Source organism: Heptranchias perlo, chromosome 2 (genome assembly GCF_035084215.1).
Source record: "Heptranchias perlo isolate sHepPer1 chromosome 2, sHepPer1.hap1, whole genome shotgun sequence".
Lineage (NCBI taxonomy): Eukaryota > Metazoa > Chordata > Chondrichthyes > Hexanchiformes > Hexanchidae > Heptranchias > Heptranchias perlo.
The window spans coordinates 142,150,730-142,172,400 of record NC_090326.1 but is presented as its reverse complement, the minus strand read 5'-3'; the positions used below and the strand labels follow the sequence as shown (position 1 = coordinate 142,172,400).

Genomic DNA, 21,671 nt, shown 5'->3' with positions numbered 1-21,671 from the left:
CACGGATTTGTTGAAGGCAAATCGTGTTTAACGTGATTGAGTTTTTTGATGAGGTAACAGAGAGAGAGGGTAGTTGAGGGCAATGTAGTTGATGTGGTATATATGGACTTGCAAAAGGCATTTGATAAAGTGCCGCAAATGGAATAAAGGGGGCAGTAACAACATGGGTACAGAATTGGCTAAGTGACGGGAAACAGTGTAGTGTTGAACGGTTGTTTTTCGGACTGGAGGGAGGTGTACAGTGGTGTTCCCCAGGGGTCAGTGCTGGGACCACTGCTTGTCTTGATATATATTAATGACTTGTACTTGGGTGTACAGGGCACAATTTCCAAATTTGCAGATGACGCAAAACTTGGAAGGGTAGTAAACACCGAGGAGGATAGTAATAAACTTTGAGGATATAGACAGGCTGATGGCATGGGCATACACGTGGCAGATGAAATTTAATGCAGAAAAATGCAAAGTGATACATTTCAGTAGGAAGAATGGGAGAGGCAATATAAACTAGAGGGCACAACTCTAAAAGGTGTACAGGAACAGAGATCTGGGGTATATGTGTACAAATCGTTGAAGGTGGCAGGACAGGTGGAGAAAGCGGTTAAAAAAGCATACGGGATCCTGGGCTTTATAAATAGAGACATAGAGTAGAAAACTTTGGAAGTCATGAAGAACCTTTATAAAACACTGGTTCGGCCACAACTGGAGTATTGTGTCCAGTTCTGGGCACCGCACTTTAGGAAAGATGTGAAGGCCTTAGAGAGGGTGCAGAAGAGATTTACTGGAATGATTCCAGGGATGAGGGGCTTTTAGCTACATGGATAAACTGAAGAAGCTGGGGTTGTTCTCTTTGGAACAGAGACGGTAGCGAGGAGATTTGATAGAGGTATTCAAAATCTTGGAAGGTCTTGATAGAGAGAAACTGTTCCCATTGGCCAAGAACCAGAGGACATAGATTTAAGGGATTGGCAAAAGAACCAAAGGTGACATGAGGAAAATCTTTTTTTTACACAGCGAGTAGTTGTGATCTGGAATGCACTGCCGGAGCGGGTATGGAGGCAGATTCAATCATGGCCTTCAAAAGGGAACTGGATAAGTACTCGAAGGAAAAAAGTTGCAGGGCTAGGGCGGGGGAAAGGGACGAGCTGAATTGCTCTTGCGTAGAGCTGGTGCGGACTCGACGGGCTGAACGGCCTCCTTCCGTGCTGTAAACTTTCTATGATTGTATATAGGTATCTATCTTGATAACGATATCTATCTATTGATATCGATAAAAAAAAATGATGGCATCCCATTAAATATATGAAGACTAGAGGGACCAACCTTGTGTTGACCCATTACTCCCCCCTATATCTCTATTTTCCCATGCTTCTAGCATACACAAGATGTGGATTCTCATCAAATCACTTTGTGAAGTAACCCCCCCACCCCATTACATTCTTAGGTTAAAAATAGACTAAGTGTATCCTTGTTTCAATAGCTGTTGCCACATCAGTGCGTTGTTTGAAATACATGGAGAACATCATGGAAAGAATCAGTTCCATTTAAGACCTGTTTCTAAATAAGGAATTTGGTTATTGCTTTGCCCTTGTCACTATTGCAGAATACAAACAGGACCAGCCAGAGAAAGTTTTGGATGTCAGTGTTGTGATATACCTCCCTCCTACAGAAATATTGAAAATATTCCATTATTTAACAAACTCTCAATTTTTGACGGTATCTAAACAAATTTCAGTTGTACTGCTGCAACTGGTGTATTCATGAAGGGGAATTACTTCAGGTTTGCTTTTGGAAAAAGAAACGTGTAATCTTTTTCTTCACTACACCTATGTTTACTTTCCACTCCTGTTCTTAAGATATTGATCCAGCTTCTTTTAAGAGTTAATCAGTCAATATATCATTAAGTGCTTTAGGACTCAATTCTATATATCTGCTTCACTTGCCTGTGGAAGAGGAGGAGTTTAATCTGTGTAGTCTTTGAAGCTTGCTTATTCTGTATCCTCTGGTTCTGTGATTAGTGTTTAAAATCTGCTGACATTATCCATACCTCATGGCATTTTATCCTTTCTGAGTTCAATCAAGTTTGGTTTTTGAAGTTTCTCCTCAGACCATGTAGTGTTGCTTTCTTAGTTATCCATAGTTGGATTGCATTTTCTCATTTTCTTTGTACAGTACAATAACATTTACCATTTGTTGTACCAGAATTCTTAACATGCTATGGTTTTCAGAAATTGACTAAATGTTGCATACTCTCCAGTGCCTAAGTTGGTAAAACTGGCAGGAGTGAAATGAAGCATCTCCTTATAAAATGGAACGTTTCTTCATCCTGTACCAATTAGTGCCACCTAGTGGTAGGATAGAAAGATGAGCAGCAATAAATAATGGAAATTAGTTTACTTGAAAGTATACTCCTTTTTAACTATTGGAGGAGAACACTGTAGACATTTACACTATACTTTAATTTTGAAGAATTTGAAACATTAGCTCCAAGTTGATCATACAGGCTCAATTTTAAAAGATAAAGCAACCTTTAGACTGCCAGTAGATCCAGGGAAATGATCTCCTTATGCTGGGTGATTTTGTAAGTTCTCACAGAAGCTGAATTTATTAATATATTTTAGAAGCTTTGTTGCTAAGGCTACAGCTGAGTTTACATTGTCCATGCTTTGTTAATTTAGTATTTTAAACATACAATGGAATTATTAAATCATGGAGAATACTTGTTCAAATAGATATAATAGCATTGTAGTAGGATACCGAAGCTTTAATTGAATTTTTCTCGACTATGGGTTTGTAATCACAACAATGTACCAGTTTGCATGCTAATCATCCACTGCCCTGCCCCCTCCCCTCCACCCCGTGCCAGGCCAGGCTCCTTTTTTATACATTTCTTTTGATTGGTTTCTTCCACAAAATCTTTGCCAATTTTTGCAGTAAGTTTTCTTTTTAAACTAAGTTCTGGAATGTTAGGCCTACTGTACGGTAGGTTTATCATCAAGATTGCAGCCCATGGAATAAAGGGGGCAGTAGCAACATGGATACAGAATTGGCTAAGGGACAGAAAGCAGAGAGGAGTAGTGAACGGTTGTTTTTCGGACTGGAGGGAAGTGTACGGTGGTGTTCCCCAGGGGTCGGTGCTGGGATCACTGCTTTTCTTAATATTTATTAATGACTTGGACTTGGGTGTACAGGGGACATTTTCAAAATTTGCGGATGAAACTTGGAAGGGTAGTAAACAGTGACGAGGATAGTGATAGACTTCAAGAGGATATAGACAGGCGGACACGTGGCGGATGAAATTTAACACAGAAAAATGCAAAGTGATACATTTTGGTAGGAAGAACGAGGAGAGGCAATATAACCTAGAGGGCACAACTCTAAAAGGGGTACAGGAACAGAGAGATCTGGGGGTATATGTGCACAAATCATTGAAGGTGGCAGGGCAGGATGAGAAAGTGATTTTTTAAAAAAGCATACGGGATCCTGGGGAGGCATAGAGTACAAAAGTATGGAAGTCATGATGAATCTGGAGTTTTGTGTCCGGTTCTGGGCATGCGCTTTAGGAAAGATGTGAAGGCCTTAGAGAGGATGCAGAAGAGATTTACTAGAATGATTTCAGAGATGAGGGACTTTAGTTCTGTGGATAGACTGGAGAAGCTGGGGTTGTTCTCCTTGGAACAGAGGAGGTGGTGAGGGGATTTGATAGAGGTATTCAAAATCTTGAAGGGTCTAGACAGAGTTGATAGAGAGAAACTGTTCCCATTGGCGGAAGGGTCAAGAACCAGAGGACATAGAATTAAGGTGATTGGCAAAAAAACCAAAGGTAACATGAGGAAAAACTTTTTTACACAGCGAGTGGTTAGGATCTGGAATGCACTGCCTGAGGGGACGGTGGAGGCAGATTCAATCATGGCCTTCAAAAGGGAACTGGATAAGTACTTGAAAGGAAAAAATTTACAGGGCTACGGGGGTAAGGTGGGGGAGTGAGACCAGCTGGATTGCTCTTGCATAGAGCCGGCGTGGACTCGATGGGCTGAATGGCCTCCTTCCGTGCTGTAACCTTTCTATAATTTTATGATCCTATGTCTCCAGTGATACTAATGTTGTAAATAGTGTGTTATACATCACTACTTTATGAAATCTTAGAGAATAGATGTAATGAGACTAACTGGCAGCAAATCTGTGGTATCACAGCAACATCTCTGGCATGGATTTGATACCAAAGAGCTATCCCGAAATGATTTTTTTTATTCGTTCATGTGATGTGGGCGTCGCTGGCAAGGCCAGCATTTATTGCCCGTCCCTAATTGCCCTTGAGAAGGTGGTGGTGAGCCGCCTTCTTGAGCCGCTGCAGTCCGTGTGGTGACGGTTCTCCCACAGTGCTGTTAGGTGGGGAGTTCCAGGATTTTGACCCGGCGACGATGAAGGAACGGTGATATATTTCCAAGTTGGGATGGTGTGTGACTTGGAGGGGAACGTGCAGGTGGTGGTGTTCCCATGTGCCTGCTGCCCTTGTCATTCCAAGTGGTAGAGGTCGCAGGTTTGGGAGGTGCTGTTGCAGAAGCCTTGGCGAGTTGCTGCAGTGCATCCTGTGGATGGTACACACTGCAGCCACTGTGTACCGGTGGTGAACGGAGTGAATGTTTAGGCTGGTGAATGGGGTGCCAACCAAGCGGGCTTGTCCTGGATGGTGTCGAGCTTCTTGAGTGTTGTTGGAGCTGCACTCATCCAGGCAAGTGGAGAGTATTCCATCACACTCCTGACTTGTGCCTTGTAGATGGTGGAAAGGCTTTGGGGAGTCAGGAGGTGAGTCGTTCGCTGCAGAATATCCAGCCTCTGACCTGCTCTTGTAGCCACAGTATTTATATGGCTGGTCCAGTTAAGTTTCTGGTTAATGGAGACCCCCAGGATTTTGATGGTGAGGGACTCGGCGACGGTAATGCCGTTGAATGTCAAGGAGGTAGTTAGACTCTCTCTTGTTGGAGATGGTCATTGCCTGGCACTTGGTGGCGGAAATGTTACTTGCCACTTATCAGCCCAAGCCTGAATGTTGTCCAGGTCTTGCTGCATGCGGGCAAGGACTGCTTCATAACTCTGTGGCGACCCCTCAGATAAGTCATTTAAAGCATGAAACACAGCTACATAAATGCCATGTCTACTGGAGCTGGTCAGGCTGGGTATTCTGAGGCGATTGGCTCACCTCCTGACTCCCCAAAGCCCCTCCACTACCTACAAGGCACAAGTCAGGAGTGTGATGGAATACTCTCTACTTGCCTGGATGAGTGCAGCTGCAACAACACTCAAGAAGCTCGACACCATCCAGGACAAAGCAGCCCGCTTGATCGGCACATCATCCACTAGCCTAAACATCCACCCCCTCCACATACTGTGATTGCAGTATGTATTATCTACAGGATGCACTGCAGCAACTCACCAAGGCAGCAGCTCTCAAACCTGCAACCTCCACCACCTAGAAGGACAAGATGTGGAGATGCCGGTGATGGACTGGGGCAAGGGCAATAGATGCATGGGAACACACCACCTCCAAGTTCCCCTCCAAGTCACACACCATCCTGAAAGCTCCAAGGAGCAAGAGTACTTGATTGGTACAGGATGAAGAAATGTTTTCTTTTTTACCAGGCTAGTGTGCTGTGATGTGCAGTAATTATAGAGCATTAAGTTTTATCAGTTGCTTTAACAAGATCCTTCTTACAGTGATTGCAGAGCACTTAAAACTAATAGAATAAATGGAGCTTTCCAAGGAACAAGCTGGCGTTCTTTCTGGTAGAGGGACAAAAGATGTTGGTGAATATCCAGCAGTTGATAGAAAAATTGTGCTTATTAATGTGGAAGTGTTCTTAGTGTTTCTTGATTATGCTATTGCCCTGATTTTGTGCTCCAGTAAAAGTATGCCAGGTAGAGCTGGCTGCTAATGTAGAGCTGGCTCATGGCTTACTGAACTGACTGTACAGTTTTGCAGGGTCAAATCTTTTGAATAACTAGGATGAGCTAACCTAATGAGGCATGTGGAAGATTTGGCTAGCAGCTCAAATTTGACACTATGTGCCAACTGAAATCCAAGTGGTTGCATATCAGTTCAGCCTTTATAAAAATTCAGAATGGATTGAAGTATTTGTCTGCCTTTGTCAAGGAAGGAACCCAGTGTAGAGGTGTGAAATGGAGTTTGTAAGCAAATGATGGAGCAATGCAGTACCCTTCTTCCTCCCCCTCCTCGCCCCCCCCCCCTTACTTTGGCTGGCAGACTGGAGGGACTGCTGCATGAGATGTGTGTAAGTAGGGTTGCCTTGTTTGACAACAGCATTTCCTCCCCAGTGGGTAGCGGTGCAGCTTGCCTTTTAAGAAGGGGCAGACAGGCTTAATGGTCTCTTAGATACAGCGATGCTACCTGAGATGTTCTGCACTCTTGGGAACTGTGCCACTAGGGGAAAAGGTCTGTGTTCTGTCAATTTGTTGACTCCTTTCCATAGAGAATGTGATGAACTTCTTGTCCTTTGCAAATTTGTTACTTGTTTGATACATGTGTGGTAACATGGAAGGACCCAGTGGCATACACGTTAATGCATTGCTGGCCTTCATGCTTGTGGGTACAAGTTATCTACAGGTTGACCTCCAGGAGATGATATAGCCATGTGGCAGACTCCTTTGCGGAGTTTATATTGCCTTCCTCATTCTTCCTACCAAAATACATCACTTCACACTTACGAACATACGAGCAATGATGGACAGGAAAAGACAGTCTGGTCCTTCCAGCCTGTCCCACACAATTGTGATATCTTGTGCATCACAATATATACACTCCCCATCCCACCCAAAGCCATGCGATCTCCTGCGAGAGGTGAAAAACCTGATTTTAAAAACCCAGGCTAATTTAGGGAAAAAAATCTGGGAAATTCCTCTCCGACCCTCCCCCCACCCCCCAGGCGATCAAAACTAGTCCAGGAGATCACTCTGGCCCTGATATTCTATTCAATACTCACCTTCTGCAAGTAGCGATCTCCGCCCCAGCCAGAACTTCTCAGTGTTAAATTTCATCTGCCATGTATCTGTCCATTTCACCAGTCCTTCTGAAGTCTGTTACTATCCTCCTACATTTACAGTTTACTACATTTCCGAGTTTCCTGTCATCTGCAAACTCAGATCAAGGTAATTAATATATATCAAAAAGAGCAGTGGTCCTAATACCGACCCCTGAGGGATACCACTGTATACTTCTCTCCAGTTTGAAAAACAATCGTTCACCACTACACTCAGCTTTCTGTCCCTTAGCCAATTTCATATTCACACTGCCACTGCCCCTTTAATTACATGGGCTTCAATTTTGCTAATAAATCTATTATGTGGTACTTTATCAAACTTCATTCGAAAGTCCATATACACATCAACCACACTAACTCCATTACTTCATCAAAGAACTCAATCAAGTTAGTCAAACATAATTTGCCTTTAACAAATCCATGCTGGCTGTCATTTTTTAACCCATATTTTTCCAAGTGACAATTTTTTCTTGGATTGTTGTCTTTGAAAGTTTCCCCACAACCGACGTTAGGCTGACTGGCCTGTAGTTGCCGGGTTTATCCCTCTCCCTTTTTTGAACAGGGGCACACCATTTGCAATCCTCCAGTCCTCTGGCACCGCCCCCATATCTAAGGAGGATTGGAAGATTATGGCCCAAGCCGCTGCCATTTCTATCACCACTAGCTTCCCTCAGCAACCTAGGATGCATCTCTTCTGGACCGGTGACTTGTCTACTTTGAATGCAAATGGGACAGTTGAAATAGGAAAGGGGTTATGGCTAAAGATGCATTGTATGAATCCTGTCTCTAACCCTTATAGTGAAATGATCATCAGAAACACTGAAACAAACACATGGGGCTAAATTTAACCCCCAAGAACGGGTGGGTTGGAGGTGGATGAGGAGTAAAATACTCTGTTTTCAGAGTGGAGCATCATCCCGGCTCCAACACACCTGCACACAGACCTGCGTTTAACCCATTCAGGTCTGTGTGCGTGTGGAGAGCATTCACCAGAAAGTTCCGCCTCCACTTAAAGCTGGCAGGCCAATACTCAAAAGGGCATTGTACCTCATTGAGATATTTGAGGTACTCTCCCTCCGATCCCCAGCTGCAGCCTACTGCAGCAGGCCTTCCTGCCTGCCCGCCCACCAGCCTGTCAATCAGGCTGGCTGTTGGGCGCGAAACCCAGAAGTGCAATTGATTGGCCTCATTCGATCGTGACCCACCCATTTACCTTCCAGTTTTTGCACCCAGACATCATCTCCTCCTCCTCCCCCGCCCCCCTCCCCCCAACACACACACCCTTCCTGGCTCGCAGTTAAAATTCACCCCATGGAGACAGAACCAGGAGTTAGCATTGGAGAAAGGAAAGTCTGTAGTCTCTACAATGTTGATTGATGTATTTCATTGGCAACAGTGAAGCAGGAACTCAACACTAAAGTGTTGCAAGAGACTAAGGAGAAACTCCTTAAACTAAATAAGACAAGAATCATATAAGTAGACAGTGTGGCAAATTGACTATTGTAGAAAATGGCAAAGCTTGGACAATTTTGGATCTATGTAGATGATTATTGCTGAAAGAAAATTAAAACAGGAATTGGGATAGCATGGAAAGTTGTCATAGATCTAATTAAAATTTGGAAGTTGAGACATGTTAGTATGTTTTGTATTTTGTGCAGAGCTGGATATTTAAAGCTAGTGGTGAGAAAAAGGACTGGAGCATTTGAAATGTGGTGCTACCGTTGACCTTTTTGGTACCTTGTATTGCTAGATATGTCACTGATTCTCTTCAAGATTTGGATATGAAGATAGTATTAATGGTACTGCATACAGTTCTGGTGCCCTTATTTAAAGAAGGTCATACTTGCATTGGAGGCAGTTCAGAGAAGGTTCACTAGGTTGATTCCGGGTATGGAAGGGTTGTCTTGTGAGGGAAGATTGAACAGGCTGGGTCTATAGTCATTGGACTTTAGAAGAATGAGAGGATATCTTATTGAAACATACAAGATTCTGAGGGGACTCAATAGGGTAGATGCTGAGAGGATGTTACCCCTCATGGGGGAATCTAAAACTGGGGGCATAGTTTCAGAATAAGGGGTCGCCCGTTTAAGACGGAAATAAGGAGGAATTTCTTCTCCCAGAGGGTCGTGAATCTTTGGAATTCTTTACCCCAAAAAGCTGTGGAGGCTGAGTCATTGAATACATTCAAGGCTGAGTTAGACAAATTTTTGACTAGCAAGGGAGTCAAAGGATATGGGGAAAGGGTGGAAAAGTGGAGTTGAGGTAAAAATCAGATCAGCCATGATCTCATTAAATGGTGGAGCAGGCTCGAGGGGCTAAATGGCCTACTCCTGCTCCCATCTCTTACGGACTTATAATGGGGAGAATCATCATGGCAATATGTCCTACTTCAGCCACGCAGTTTGTGATTCTTGTTTAGAGCTTTTTGGATGGACATTTCTGGAAAGGAAAAGATGTCTATGAAACTCATGATCTGACAAAAATGTTTCAACTTGTCGAAGTGAGGTTCACAATAGATAAATTGATGTGCTTTCGGGCCTGTGCTGCTACAATAGCACCTTTTTAATGTAGCAAAAAGCCCCATTGTGCTTCACAGTTGAGCACCAGACCCAAGCTTCCAGTATAGATGAGGGATATTTATTTATCCTATTTCATACAGTCCATTACTACAGAATTGTTACCCTTTTTATTGACTAATTTTCCCAACTATTGCTGCTCTATAGTGTAAGACATTAGCACTACGAGTTTAGGGCTTTGTCTTTTATGTTCTCTGAGACAATGGTGGTAATCACTCCCGTTAGTGGCTTGAGCATCTTCCATTTCGAGGTGTGTTTGTCCTGCCCAAAATCTAACCATACAGCAGCGTAACCCAGGGGTGTAATAATACTATGCCCTTGTGACCTGAAATGAATATCCATAGATTTTTATTGGGTAAGAGTGTTAACAGGTATGGAACCAAGGCAGGTAAATGGAATTAAGATACAGATCAGCCATGATCTAATTGAATGGAGGGACAGGCTCGAGGGGCTGAATGGCCCCTATGTCTTTTACCCGTGTGTTCCTTCAATCTTTCCGAAGGCGGACTAAACAAACATTTGGCGAGACGAGGCTAGATACGAATTGTTAAGCTGCTTTATTTTACAGCATGTGAACATACAGAACAACAGTTATGATTGGCTTCATGTACTTCAAACTGTACAACTTATTACAAAATAATGAACATCACTACACTTCCCCACATCACTGGGTTATCTTACTTGTCTTGAGTAAAATAATTTATAACCTGCTCACAGGTTATAAATGGTCCTGACTGACAGTCTGTGTCACTGTCTCTCTATGTTTATATCTGGAAGCGAAGACCTACTGTATCCCCTACTGAGCACTCAGGACCCAAAACAATGTTTGTGAGATATTTATCAATTACCAAGACAAGCTAATTAATTGTTTACTGTTTACAGCCTTTGGGAAAAACAGGTTCTATTAACACATTAACTACTTTGTCATCGAGGTGTCTTTTTTTCCTTCTCCTAAACGTGTGTGAATACTCTGCTTTAAAAGTCCAACATTAAAAGTAACTTTTTTTCTAGATTGTTTCTGTGGAAAAGTGGTTTTAAAAAAAAATCCTAAAATGTGATAATTGTCTTATGTATATCATTTTTGTTTTTCAGTCCAACGTAGAACACTTGACAGCAAAGATGAAAACAACCATCCAGCGGGGTTTGGTGCTCAGGTGAGAATTGCATCAATGGGCCAGAATTTGCTGGCAAAGTAACGGCGACTTTAATGCGCGTGCTGCAATTGTGGTGAGGATGAGATACCCTGTGAGTTGTGAATTGCCACAAATTGCTGGACGGTTTGGGCCACTCTGCCATTAGCCTCGCGAAAACGAGAGCTCACCGTCAACCTCCCCATGAGTTTTAAAAAATTGATGCATTCGCGCATTAATAAACTCGCCACAGAAATTTGGGGCTGGTACTTTACAGCATTCGGACCCTTTTAATGATGAGATTTATGTTCTTGCAATTCCAATCAACCTCCCCGGTCCAGAAAGGGAACAGCTGAAACTGTGGAGTCCTATTCCTGCAGGTAGTAAACTGTTTTTAGAAATTTTTAACATTTTTAATTTAAATTTTTTTTTCTTTTCCTTTGTCTCATTTTTGCTCTCTTAATCCAATCTTTCATTCCCTCTCCAATTTTCTTTCTGTACCTGATTTGATTCTAATTCTCTTTGTTTCTTTTTCAATCCTTAAACCCATTGGTCCCGTCGTTCACCAAGGTCCCCGATGCTGTGTTGACCTCGCCACCCTGTTATCAGCTCGCACTTCCAGCAATTTGCGGCCCAATAATTTTTTGAGCTGAAGGGTGAGGGACAAAGTCTAACTAAGGGGGCACGCCACGAGATGCCCTGCTCCAGCAAAATCTGGGCCAATATCTTAACTTCAATATTTTTTTTACCAAATCCTTATCGTGAGTTGTACAGAGCATTGTAAAGCGATGATGTGTTCAGTGACTGTGTTGGAAAATAAAAACCTGAATATTAACTAAGTTTGATAATCTGCTCACATTTTTATAAATGGATATATTTGGAAATAAACCAAAGTATTACTTTAAATTGCTAGCCTCATAATATGAGGATATTTAAAAGTTTTGATGGGGTGGATAGGAAATAACTGTTTCCTCTAGTTGAGGAGTTATGAATTTAAAATGGTCACTGAGGGGCTAGGGGTTCTCTGAGGCGTGTAGGGAAATCTGGAAGGTGTGGGAATGTTCTTAATTTTCAAAACATGGGATTAAAAAGATATCATTTGTAAGAGCCTAATTTGCCCTATCAAAACCCTGTAATGTCCTAAGAAGTGGTCATAGATCAAAGGGGTCATTGCAGGAATGCTTGTGGAGTGCTGACATTTTCACTGAACTATAGGTACGGTCTTCCACATCATTACCTCCGTTGTAGGTCAGGAAACCCTTCTGGAGGTAGCTTGAGCCCAGGGGATTCCCACAGGACACCTGGTACATCAAGTGCTTCAATAAGTATGGCTGGCTCAATGATTTGAGTCCACAACAGTATTGTGAAAGAATGGACTGATGTGACTGGTCTTCTATTAATGGGGTAAACTCTGATCAACATTTTGCCTCTATGCAGTGCCGATATGGTACTGGGGTGGGGTTAATTTTTTTTACATCTGTAAGCCCGATACATTGCAGGGGAATACCATGAAGCCTCATGTTGGATGGCTTCTATTTATGCTATCACCATCTTGCTGCTTTCTTTTTATTCGTTCATGGGATGTGGGCGTCGCTGGCTAGGCCAGCATTTATTGCCCATCCCTAATTGCCCTTGAGAAGATGGTGATGAGCCGCCTTCTTGAACCGCTGCAGTCCGTGTGGTGAAGGTTCTCCCACAGCGCTGTTCGGAAGGGAGTTCCAGGATTTTGCCCCAACGACGATGAACGAACAGCGATATATTTCCAAGTCGGGATGGTGTGTTACTTGGAGGAGAACGTGCAGGTGGTGGCGTTCCCATGTGCCTGCTGCCCTTGTCCTTTTGGGTGGTAGAGGTCGCGGGTTTGGGAGGTGCTGTCGAAGAAGCCTTGGCGAGTTGCTGCAGTGCATCCTGTGGACTGTACATACTGCAGTCACAGTGCGCCAGTGTTGAAGGGAGGGAATGTTTAGGGTGGTAGATGGGGTGCCAATCAAGCGGGCTGCTTTATCCTGGATGGTGTTGAGCTTCTTGAGTGTTGGAGCTGCACTCATCCAGGCAAGTGGAGAGTATTCCATCACACTCCTGACTTGTGCCTTGTAGATGGTGACGAGGCTTTGGGGAGTCAGGAGGTGAGTCAGTTGCCACAGAATACCCAGCCTCTGACCTGCTCTTGTAGCTACAGGATTTTGTGGCTGGTCCAGTTTAGTTTCTGGTCATTGGTGACCCCCAGGATGTTGATGGGGTCTCGGCGATGGTAATGCCGAATCCCCCACTATCAACGTACTTAATTTACTTGTGAATAAATCTGAACTATTTTAGCTTCAATGGTCTGGCATTTACCACCTTTTCTGAGTTGTTAAGAGAATGTAGAGGGCATCCCATGTGGTCTCCATTGGGTGTACCATAATTAAGGGATAATTGTCCCTTGAACAAGATCCCACTCAGAAATAAAGAATGTAGGTTTTGGTTCATAGGAGACAACTTGTCTGCTTCTGGAAACTGTCTTTTTGCTGTGACCAATAATTAGAATTGTCGAGAGAAAGTCCGACCTGTAACAAACTGATTATAGCAGGCTTCATGACTATCCCACGGATGTAAAAGTGGATCTTTGTTCAAGTTGGTACACCCAATGGAGACCACGTGGGATGCCCTCTACATTTTCTTGTCTACTCAGAAAGATGGTAAATACCAGACCTTTGAAGCTAAAATAGTTCAGATTTATTCACAAGTAATTCTTTTCATAATATTGGGCGCTGCATTTGTTGTGATAACTCTGCAATTCTGCTTTGTTCACCAGAGTAAGGAGGTTTAAAATTGGCACGGTATTTCTTTTTAACGAGTAATTGCTCACTTTAACACTGATACATTGTGATTGATGCGGTGCACTTTGTTTAGGAGGCACTTTAACACTTCATGGACTGATCACAAGATATGTCATACTGACCCTTATGAAACAGTGTTGCTAAAGTGCATCCTTTGCTGCATTTCTGTATAGCTGTCAGATATTGTTTCTAGTTCATTTGCAAAAGGGTTCAACAAAATGTGCAAATGTTGTTACTTGTCATGCATTTTACTGCCAGGAAAGTAAATGAAGAGGTACACTAACATTTATCTAATAATTCTAGATACTTTAGTTTAACTGGGTAGCACACTTGTCTGAGTTAGAAGGTTGTGGGTTCAAGCCCCACTCCAGGACTTGAGCACATAATTTAGGTTGACTCTCGATTGCAATACTGAGGGAGTGTTGCATTTTTGCAGGTGCAGTTCTTCACAGGAGACATTAAACTGAGGCCATCTGCTTGTTCAGCTGAATATTAACAATCCCGTTGCACTATTTGAAGAAGAGCAGAGAAATTCACATAGGACCCACTGGGAACTGAACTGAGACTTCCCAAACTCATTTCACATGGGACCATCACCTGTACTATCCTAATGAGGCCGACGGAACAATTTGTCGTGGTCCTGCCGCCGGCCTCATTAAGATAGTACTAGCGATGGTCCGATGTGAAATGAGTTTGGAATGTCTCAATTCAGTTCCCAGTGGGCATAGACCTACAACTTAAAACTATCCCCAATTTGGCCTCATCCAGAGAGGCCACAGGTATGAGAAATATTGGGTGGGGGGAAGTCACTGGTGAAATACAGAATGTTGTTCCATGTTTGGGCTGAGGCATAAAAAAATTAGAGTTTGAATTAGAATTAAAGTTGAGGGAAGAAAATGCCCATTGCCATCTTTCACCTTTCTTGTTGCATATGTTACAGAAATGAAAACTGCAGTGAGAATTACACAACGGACTTCATCTACCAGTTATACAGCGAAGAAGGGAGGGGTGTGTTTGACTGCCGGAAAAATGTTCTGGGTCACATGCAACAGGTAAAAATATGAATTAGGTCGTGATGCAGAAAATTAGGCTGGTATTCTCAAAATTGCTTTCTTGTTTTCAACAAAGTCCTTCATTTTAACAGTGAATTGCAGTTCTGATGAATGATGCCAATAACACAGTGCATCTTCAGTTACGCTATTCCACATTTACCACTGTGTGATCTTTTTGGTTGTCACATTTTAATCTTCTGTGTAACATTAACTACCACTTCTAAGAAAGCAGGCATGACCTCCCAGTGGAGACAGGAGAGGGAGTCTGAATGTCATTACGTGCTGTGAATAATTCTTTGTGACCTTCACTTAATAAACCTGTTATATGAAAGTAACAGGAATCTGACTGAATCTTTATACAGGGTATGACATGAAAATACACCAGTCGCCCTAACAAAGAAAATAAAACACCCTAAAAGGAAAGGAGAAAATAAAGCTTCAGTAGATTGGTGGGAGGCTGACCTAAGTAGTAGACTTGTGAATACGTTGTCCTGCAACTCAGCTGATCAAGGAATTTTATTTTCGGGCATGAGAATTAATATCTCAGACTGAGAAAGTTTGGCTGGATATTATTGTATTCTTCCGTTGAGCTTGTGAACAAAGGTGTCATTTCAGATAAACCTGCACAAAAAGAGTTCTGAAACTAGATGGGGCTTTTGAAAAGATCAATGAAGCCAAGAACAAAACCAGAACATCAGTGAAGTGGCCCATGTTGGAAATGCTCAAAGAAGGGAAATAATGCAAATGTTTGTAAAACGAGCTGTTTTATGAGAAATATGTGAAGCGATTTAAGTTTTATTTTTCCTGAAGGTATTGTAATATTGGGAAAAGAATTAGATTATGGACAACCATCTGGAAGCTAAACCATCAAAATGGATGTTACTGCGGTTCCTGAATCAGTTTATACGTAGACCAGGGGGAAAAAACCTCACAGAACCAAATAAGAACCTGTTTTGCCTTGGGTATAATTAGGTACGCAAGCAATTTTTATGGGGACGTTAACAAAAAGAAAAACCTAACACCACAGAATTTTCAAGGATTAAGAAAATCAATACTAGGATTTAGGTTTAATCTCAAAAGTTGACATGATGGATTCTGGGAGGACAGACGTTCAAGCAGAAATTTGAAAACTATTCCAAAATCTTGACTAAAATAGAAAGGGAATACGTTGTAAAGCTCAAATCAAATGCTCAAACTTATCCCTGAAAAACTCTGCCTAAAAATCAAACTGCACCTTATAAAGATGCTTTTGAGGAAGGCACCAGTATTTATGAAATTTTATAATCCTGGGCCTTCCCATCACAGAGCAGTGCTTTTATGAAATAAGGGACCATCCGAAAGACGATGAAGTGTGCAAAATAATTGTGGACTATTATGCGGAAAAAACGAGCAGCTAAAACTCCTCCGAGCCTCTGGGCAAATACTGCAAAGTATCAGGAGAGCTGAAAACGCGGAAAATTGGTCGCTCTGTATTTCTTCAGACAACAGATCTTGGATTGCACAAAGGACAACACCAAGGGATCGCAATGTGAAGAGAGAGCCAAATGATCAATGGCCAGGCCTTAACAAAGTTGTTGCAAAACCTAGTCAGGAATTGTGGTTCTTACTGCAAATTTCACAAAAGCCTCATAGAATCCAGTGGTCCGGGTGGGATACTTTGCTGAAACACGAGGCACCTTGTATCTACTTCAACACAAAACCATACTGTAATCAACTGGAGGAATCAGCCAGTCAACAAACACCTTTGATTCAATCACAGACTACAGAAGCATCAGGCACTCAACCTGTTAGCCCAGTGGAAGCTGGATATTGTAGGAGATCTGGAAAGAGATTTTCAGAACCACTGTCTGGAATGGACTTGCAGTGAAAAATAAAAATAACTTATCTTAGTAAACCTATATGGAGGATGCAGTATACGTACAACCTCCCTATTTACTCAGGAGGGTAGAAATGTTGGCGTGGTGGAGAGTGTCAAAATATTTGTGTGCAGTGAGTAATTCTTAATATGAAGTTTTAGTCTTTAATAAGCCTGAAGTAAAAGGAATCTGACTGAGTCTTCATACTCTGTACAGAATTTCTCTCGCAAAACAATATTGATTGGTGTCATGTTTTTAAAAATTGCCAGGGTGGGTCACCATCTCCATTTGACAGGAACTTTGGAACCAAGATTTCTGCCAAAGCCATGCAGTGGATTTCAAAGAAGCTAAAAGAAACCTACAGACAAGGTAATAGGATCACAGTTTTAAGGTTATTGATTTGTAATTACTCTGTGAAATTTGTTATTAAATGCAAGATATTATTGTTTAGTATGTTGTTTGGCCAGTTTGTTAATTTGTACTTTCAAATTTAGTTTTAAATGGATCTGTAATGAGTGCAGAATCTTTTTAAATGCACTCCCCAATTACTTTTCTATTTATTCCACAAATAGATTTTTAAGCACTTTATTAAATGTTTTAAATTGGGTGGTAACCATTGAAGTGCTGAAGATGCTTCCTTCATAATGATTTGAGGAAGTCGTTATTGTGACCTTGTGAAGAAAGTGATGCTTTTCTCTGCTCTGGCCTCCACCACCTCCCTCCTCTCCTACTTGTGCTGTTTCTTTCCCTGTGTCATAACTTTTCTTGTTGTTATTAATTACTACTGTGCTCCTCTGAACTTTCCCCTCTCTTGTATGGCTTTCCTCCTCCCTACATCCCCACTGTTAAAATTGAGACTCATTGTATTCTTTAATTCATCTAAAAGGGTGGAATTCTTCACCGCTGCCTTTCTCTTCCACTACATTCTTCAGACTTTTAAAGCATGGTGTCACCTAATACACACTCTCTCATACTTTTGTTGTTTGTCAGCCAGGGCTGTCTGACATGTAGCACACTTCATCTCTAAATGAAGCTACTGAGAAATCTGCAGAAGAAGAGTTTTTATTTACCCAATATGGAGTGAGTGTATTCTCTCAGCAGGGACATGCTCTACTTACCTAAGTCCTGAGGACTTGGGTACAAGTTGGCAAGGGCCAGGACATGTGTGCAATGATACCGCTGGTGCTTACAAGCATCCTACCAGCACACAGCACTAGTAAGCTTCCTGCTGCTTGTTCAGCTAGGACCATCCTACTGAATAAGAAGAATTTCAATGATTGGCCTGCTCTTCCAGATTCCAGCTGTGAATCAGGCTGACTGGTTAATCGTCAATAGTATTGAGGACTTAGAATTCAAATACCTGAACCAGCTATCCGTATGCTGCTGCTGTTTAGACCCCAAGGAGGATAGTAATTGGCTGGTCATTAGGCAACTGGACAGCACACGTTTGAGATCTTGCTAGGCAGTCAGCAGTACCGAGAGCTTCTTTAAGGCAGCATGTTGACTAGCACAACTCAGCATAAAATGTGTGAATATATTGGCACAATACTCCTGACCACAGTATGGATACACATCATATCCCACTAAACGGTGGTTCCACCAGGTTCAAACCTTAATTGTCAAATCATGTGTCAAAATCCTGGAACACCCTTCCTAACAGCACTGTGGGAGAACCTTCACCACACGGACTGCAGCGGTTCAAGAAGGCGGCTCACCACCACCTTCTCAAGGGCAATTAGGGATGGGTAATAAATGCTGGCCTCGCCAGCGACGCCCACATCCCATGAATGAATTTTTTTTAAAAACTGTCGCTAGTATCTGTTTGGATTTGTGCAATCCAAATTTGGTTGACAATGGAATCCTAGATGTGGAAGAGGCCTTTCAACAGCTGTCACCCCAAATCCCTGACATACCTCCTTTTTCACTCCTTTCAAACTATGCAGTGTCCTATATTATAGTCCATGGCCCTTCATCTTGGTTTCCAATTTTAAACATAAACTCCAGCTGTTTTTATTCAAACAGTTATTCCAGAAGCAAACCAACAATAACTTGCATTTATATAGCGCCTTTAACGTAGTAAAATGTCTTAAGGCACTTCATGAGAGTGTTAACAAACAAAATTTGACACCAAGCCATATAAGGACATATTAAGGCAGGTGACCGAACGCTTGGTTAAAGAGGTAGGTTTTAAAGAGCGTCTTAAAGGAGGAGTGAGAGGCAGAGTGTTTTAGGGAGGCAATTCCAGAGCTTAGAGCCTAGGCAGCTGAAGACACGGCCGCCAATGGTGGAGCGATTTAAAATCGGAGGTGCGCAAGAGGCCAGAATTGGAGGGGCGCAGAGATCTCGGAGGGTTGTAGGGCTGGAGGAGATTGCAGAGCCATAAAAGGATTTGAAAACAAGGATGAGAATTTTAAAGTCGAGGCATTGCTGGACTGTAGGTCAGCGAGCACAGTGGTGATGGGTGAACAGGACCTGGTGCGAGGTAGGATACGGGCAGCAGAGTTTTGGATGATCTCAAGTTTATGGAGGAAGACCAGGAGAGCATTGGTATAGTCAAGTCTAGAGGTAACAAAGTCACCGTTTACAATGTCCAGAATACCTACTCCACAACAATGTGTACAGACAAGACTGCAATAGTAACCTTACTTGGATGATGCATAACTAAAATGAAATTTGTTGGTAAAGACAACTCTGACCAAAGCAATGGTAGTAAATCTGCTGGTGTACATAAGAAATAGGAGCGGGAGTAGGCCATACGGCCTCGTAAGCCTGCTCCGCCATTCAATCAGATCATGGCTGATCTTCAACCTCAACTCCACTTTCCTGCCCGATCCAGATATCCCTTGATTCCCCTAGAGTCCGAAAATTTATCTATCTCAGTCTTGAATATACTCAATGACTCAGCATCCACAGCCCTCTTGGGTAGAGAATTCCAATGATTCACAACCCTCTGTGTGAAGAAATTCCTCTTCATCTCAGTCTTGAATGGCCGACCTCTTATCCTGCGACTATGCCCCCTAGTTCTAAACTCTCCAGCCAGGGGTAACAACCTCTCAGCCTCTACCCTGCCAAACCCCCTCAGAATCTTATATGTTTCAATAAGATCCTCTCTCATTATTCTAAGCTCCAGAGAGTATAGGCCCATTCTACTCAACCTCTCCTTATAGGACAACCCTCCCATCCCAGGAATTAATCTAGTAAACCTTTGTTGCACCGCCTCTAAGGCAAGTATATCCTTCTTTAGATAAGGAGACCAAAACTGTACGCAGTACTCCAGGTGAGGTGTCACCAAAGCCTTGTACAGTTGTAGTAAGACTTCCTTACTCTTGTACTCCAACCCCTTTGCAATAAAGGCCAACATGCCATTTGCCTTCCTAATAGCTTGTTGTACCTGCATGCTAACTTTTTGTGTTCTCTCTGGACACCAAGATTTAATAGTTTCTCACCATTTTAAAAAATAATCTGCTTTTCTATTCTTCTTACCAAAGTGAATAACCTCACATTTCCCTACATTATACTCCATCTGCCATCTTCTTGCCTACTCACTTAACCTGTTTATATCCCTTTGCAGACTCTTTGTGTCCTCCTCACAATTTACTTTCCCACCTAGCTTTGTATCATCAGCAAACTTGGATACATTACACTCATCCAAGTCATTAATATAGATTGTAAATAGCTGAGGCCCAAGCACCGATCCTTGCAGCACCACAGTAGTTACAGTCTGACGACCTGAAAATGACCTGTTTATCCCTACTCTCTTCTGTCCGTTAACCAATCCTATATCCACGCTAATATGTTACCCCCCACCCCATGAGCCCTTATTTTGCGTAACAACCTTTTATGTGACACCATATCGAATGCCTTTTGAAAATCCAAATATACTACATCTACTGGTTCCCCTTTATCTATGCTGCTAGTTACATACTCAAAAAACTCTAATAAATTAGTCAAACACGATTTCCCTTTCATCAAACCATATTGACTCTGCCTAATCGTATTATGATGTTCTAAGTGTCCTGTCACCACTTCCTTAATAATGGATTCCAGCATTTTCCCAACGACTGATGTCAGGCTAATTGGCCTGTAGTTCCCTATTTTCTCTCTCCTTCCTTTCTTGGATAGCGGGGTTACATTTGCTATCTTCCAGTCCACTGGGACCGTTCCAGAATCTAGGGAATTTTGGAAGATCATAACCGATGTATCCATGATCACTGCAGCCATCTCTTTTAGAACCCTAGGATGCAGGCCATCAGGTCCAGGGGATTTATCTGCTTTTAGTCCCATTAGTTTCTCAAGTACTTTTTCTCTACTGATATTAATTACTTCAAGTTCCTCACTCTCATTAGCTCCTTGGTTCTGCACTATTTCTGGTATGCTTTTTGTGTCTGCCACTGTGAAGACAGATACGTTAAACAAATATTTTGTATCTGCCATTTCCTTATTCCCCATTATAATTTCTCCTGTCTCAGCCTCCAGGGAACCAGCATTTGCTTTTGCTACTCTCTTCCTGTTTACATACTTGTAGAAGCTCTTACAATCTGTTTTTATATTTCTTGCTAGTTTACTTTCATATTCTATTTTGTCCCTTTAGGGGAACATTAAACCTGCATATGTTGGTTGGTCAGACTTTGAAGGGATAAGGATTTTGCTGGCTTGGACCCAAAAGTTAGTAGTTCCCTGAATATCCCTGTGATACGTCGATGACTGTCATGTCGATATATCAGCCATGCAGTTCTGTAAAGAAAATATTGTCAAGGCCTCTGAAAGATCTTTGTACGACAAAATCAGCAGCAAGGCCACAGCCTTCCATTCTCCCTGACAGTTCATAAGGACTTCATAATCTCTCAGCTCAGATACTTTTGTCCTTCATTACTTAGTGATTTTTCATTTTAGCATGGTTGTATTTGACAAAATGATCTTAGTAAAGCATAGCATTCATTAAAATTAAATCTTAATCATTTAAAATTAAATGCACAAAATCTGTTATCCTCTGAGTTGACCTGTACCATAGCACTTAACACACTGTTATCGTTTCACAAAAATCTGAAAAGAATAATCCTAGACAAAGAGAGGGTTCAATTAATCAGTTCCCAGGACTAGCGTATTAAAGATAGTACTGGAATTTAGTCATGTGAGTAATGTAGTACAGTTGAGGCCAGGAAGCTTTTAGTCAAGCCAAATATGCA

General features: G+C 42.2%; 1 protein-coding gene across 1 annotated transcript in view; it reads left to right on the top strand.

Annotated features, from left to right (window-relative positions):
* Positions 1 to 21,125, top strand: part of LOC137332424 (ATP-dependent 6-phosphofructokinase, platelet type-like) — a 114,938-nt gene extending 93,813 nt beyond the window's left edge. The window contains exons 18-21 of the mRNA XM_067996250.1: positions 10,721 to 10,782; positions 14,518 to 14,629; positions 16,755 to 16,876; positions 21,077 to 21,125. Coding sequence (XP_067852351.1) covers positions 10,721 to 10,782; positions 14,518 to 14,629; positions 16,755 to 16,876; positions 21,077 to 21,125 — 345 coding nt within the window. The remainder of the gene's footprint in view (positions 1 to 10,720; positions 10,783 to 14,517; positions 14,630 to 16,754; positions 16,877 to 21,076) is intronic.
* The last annotated feature ends 546 nt before the right edge of the window (positions 21,126 to 21,671 follow it).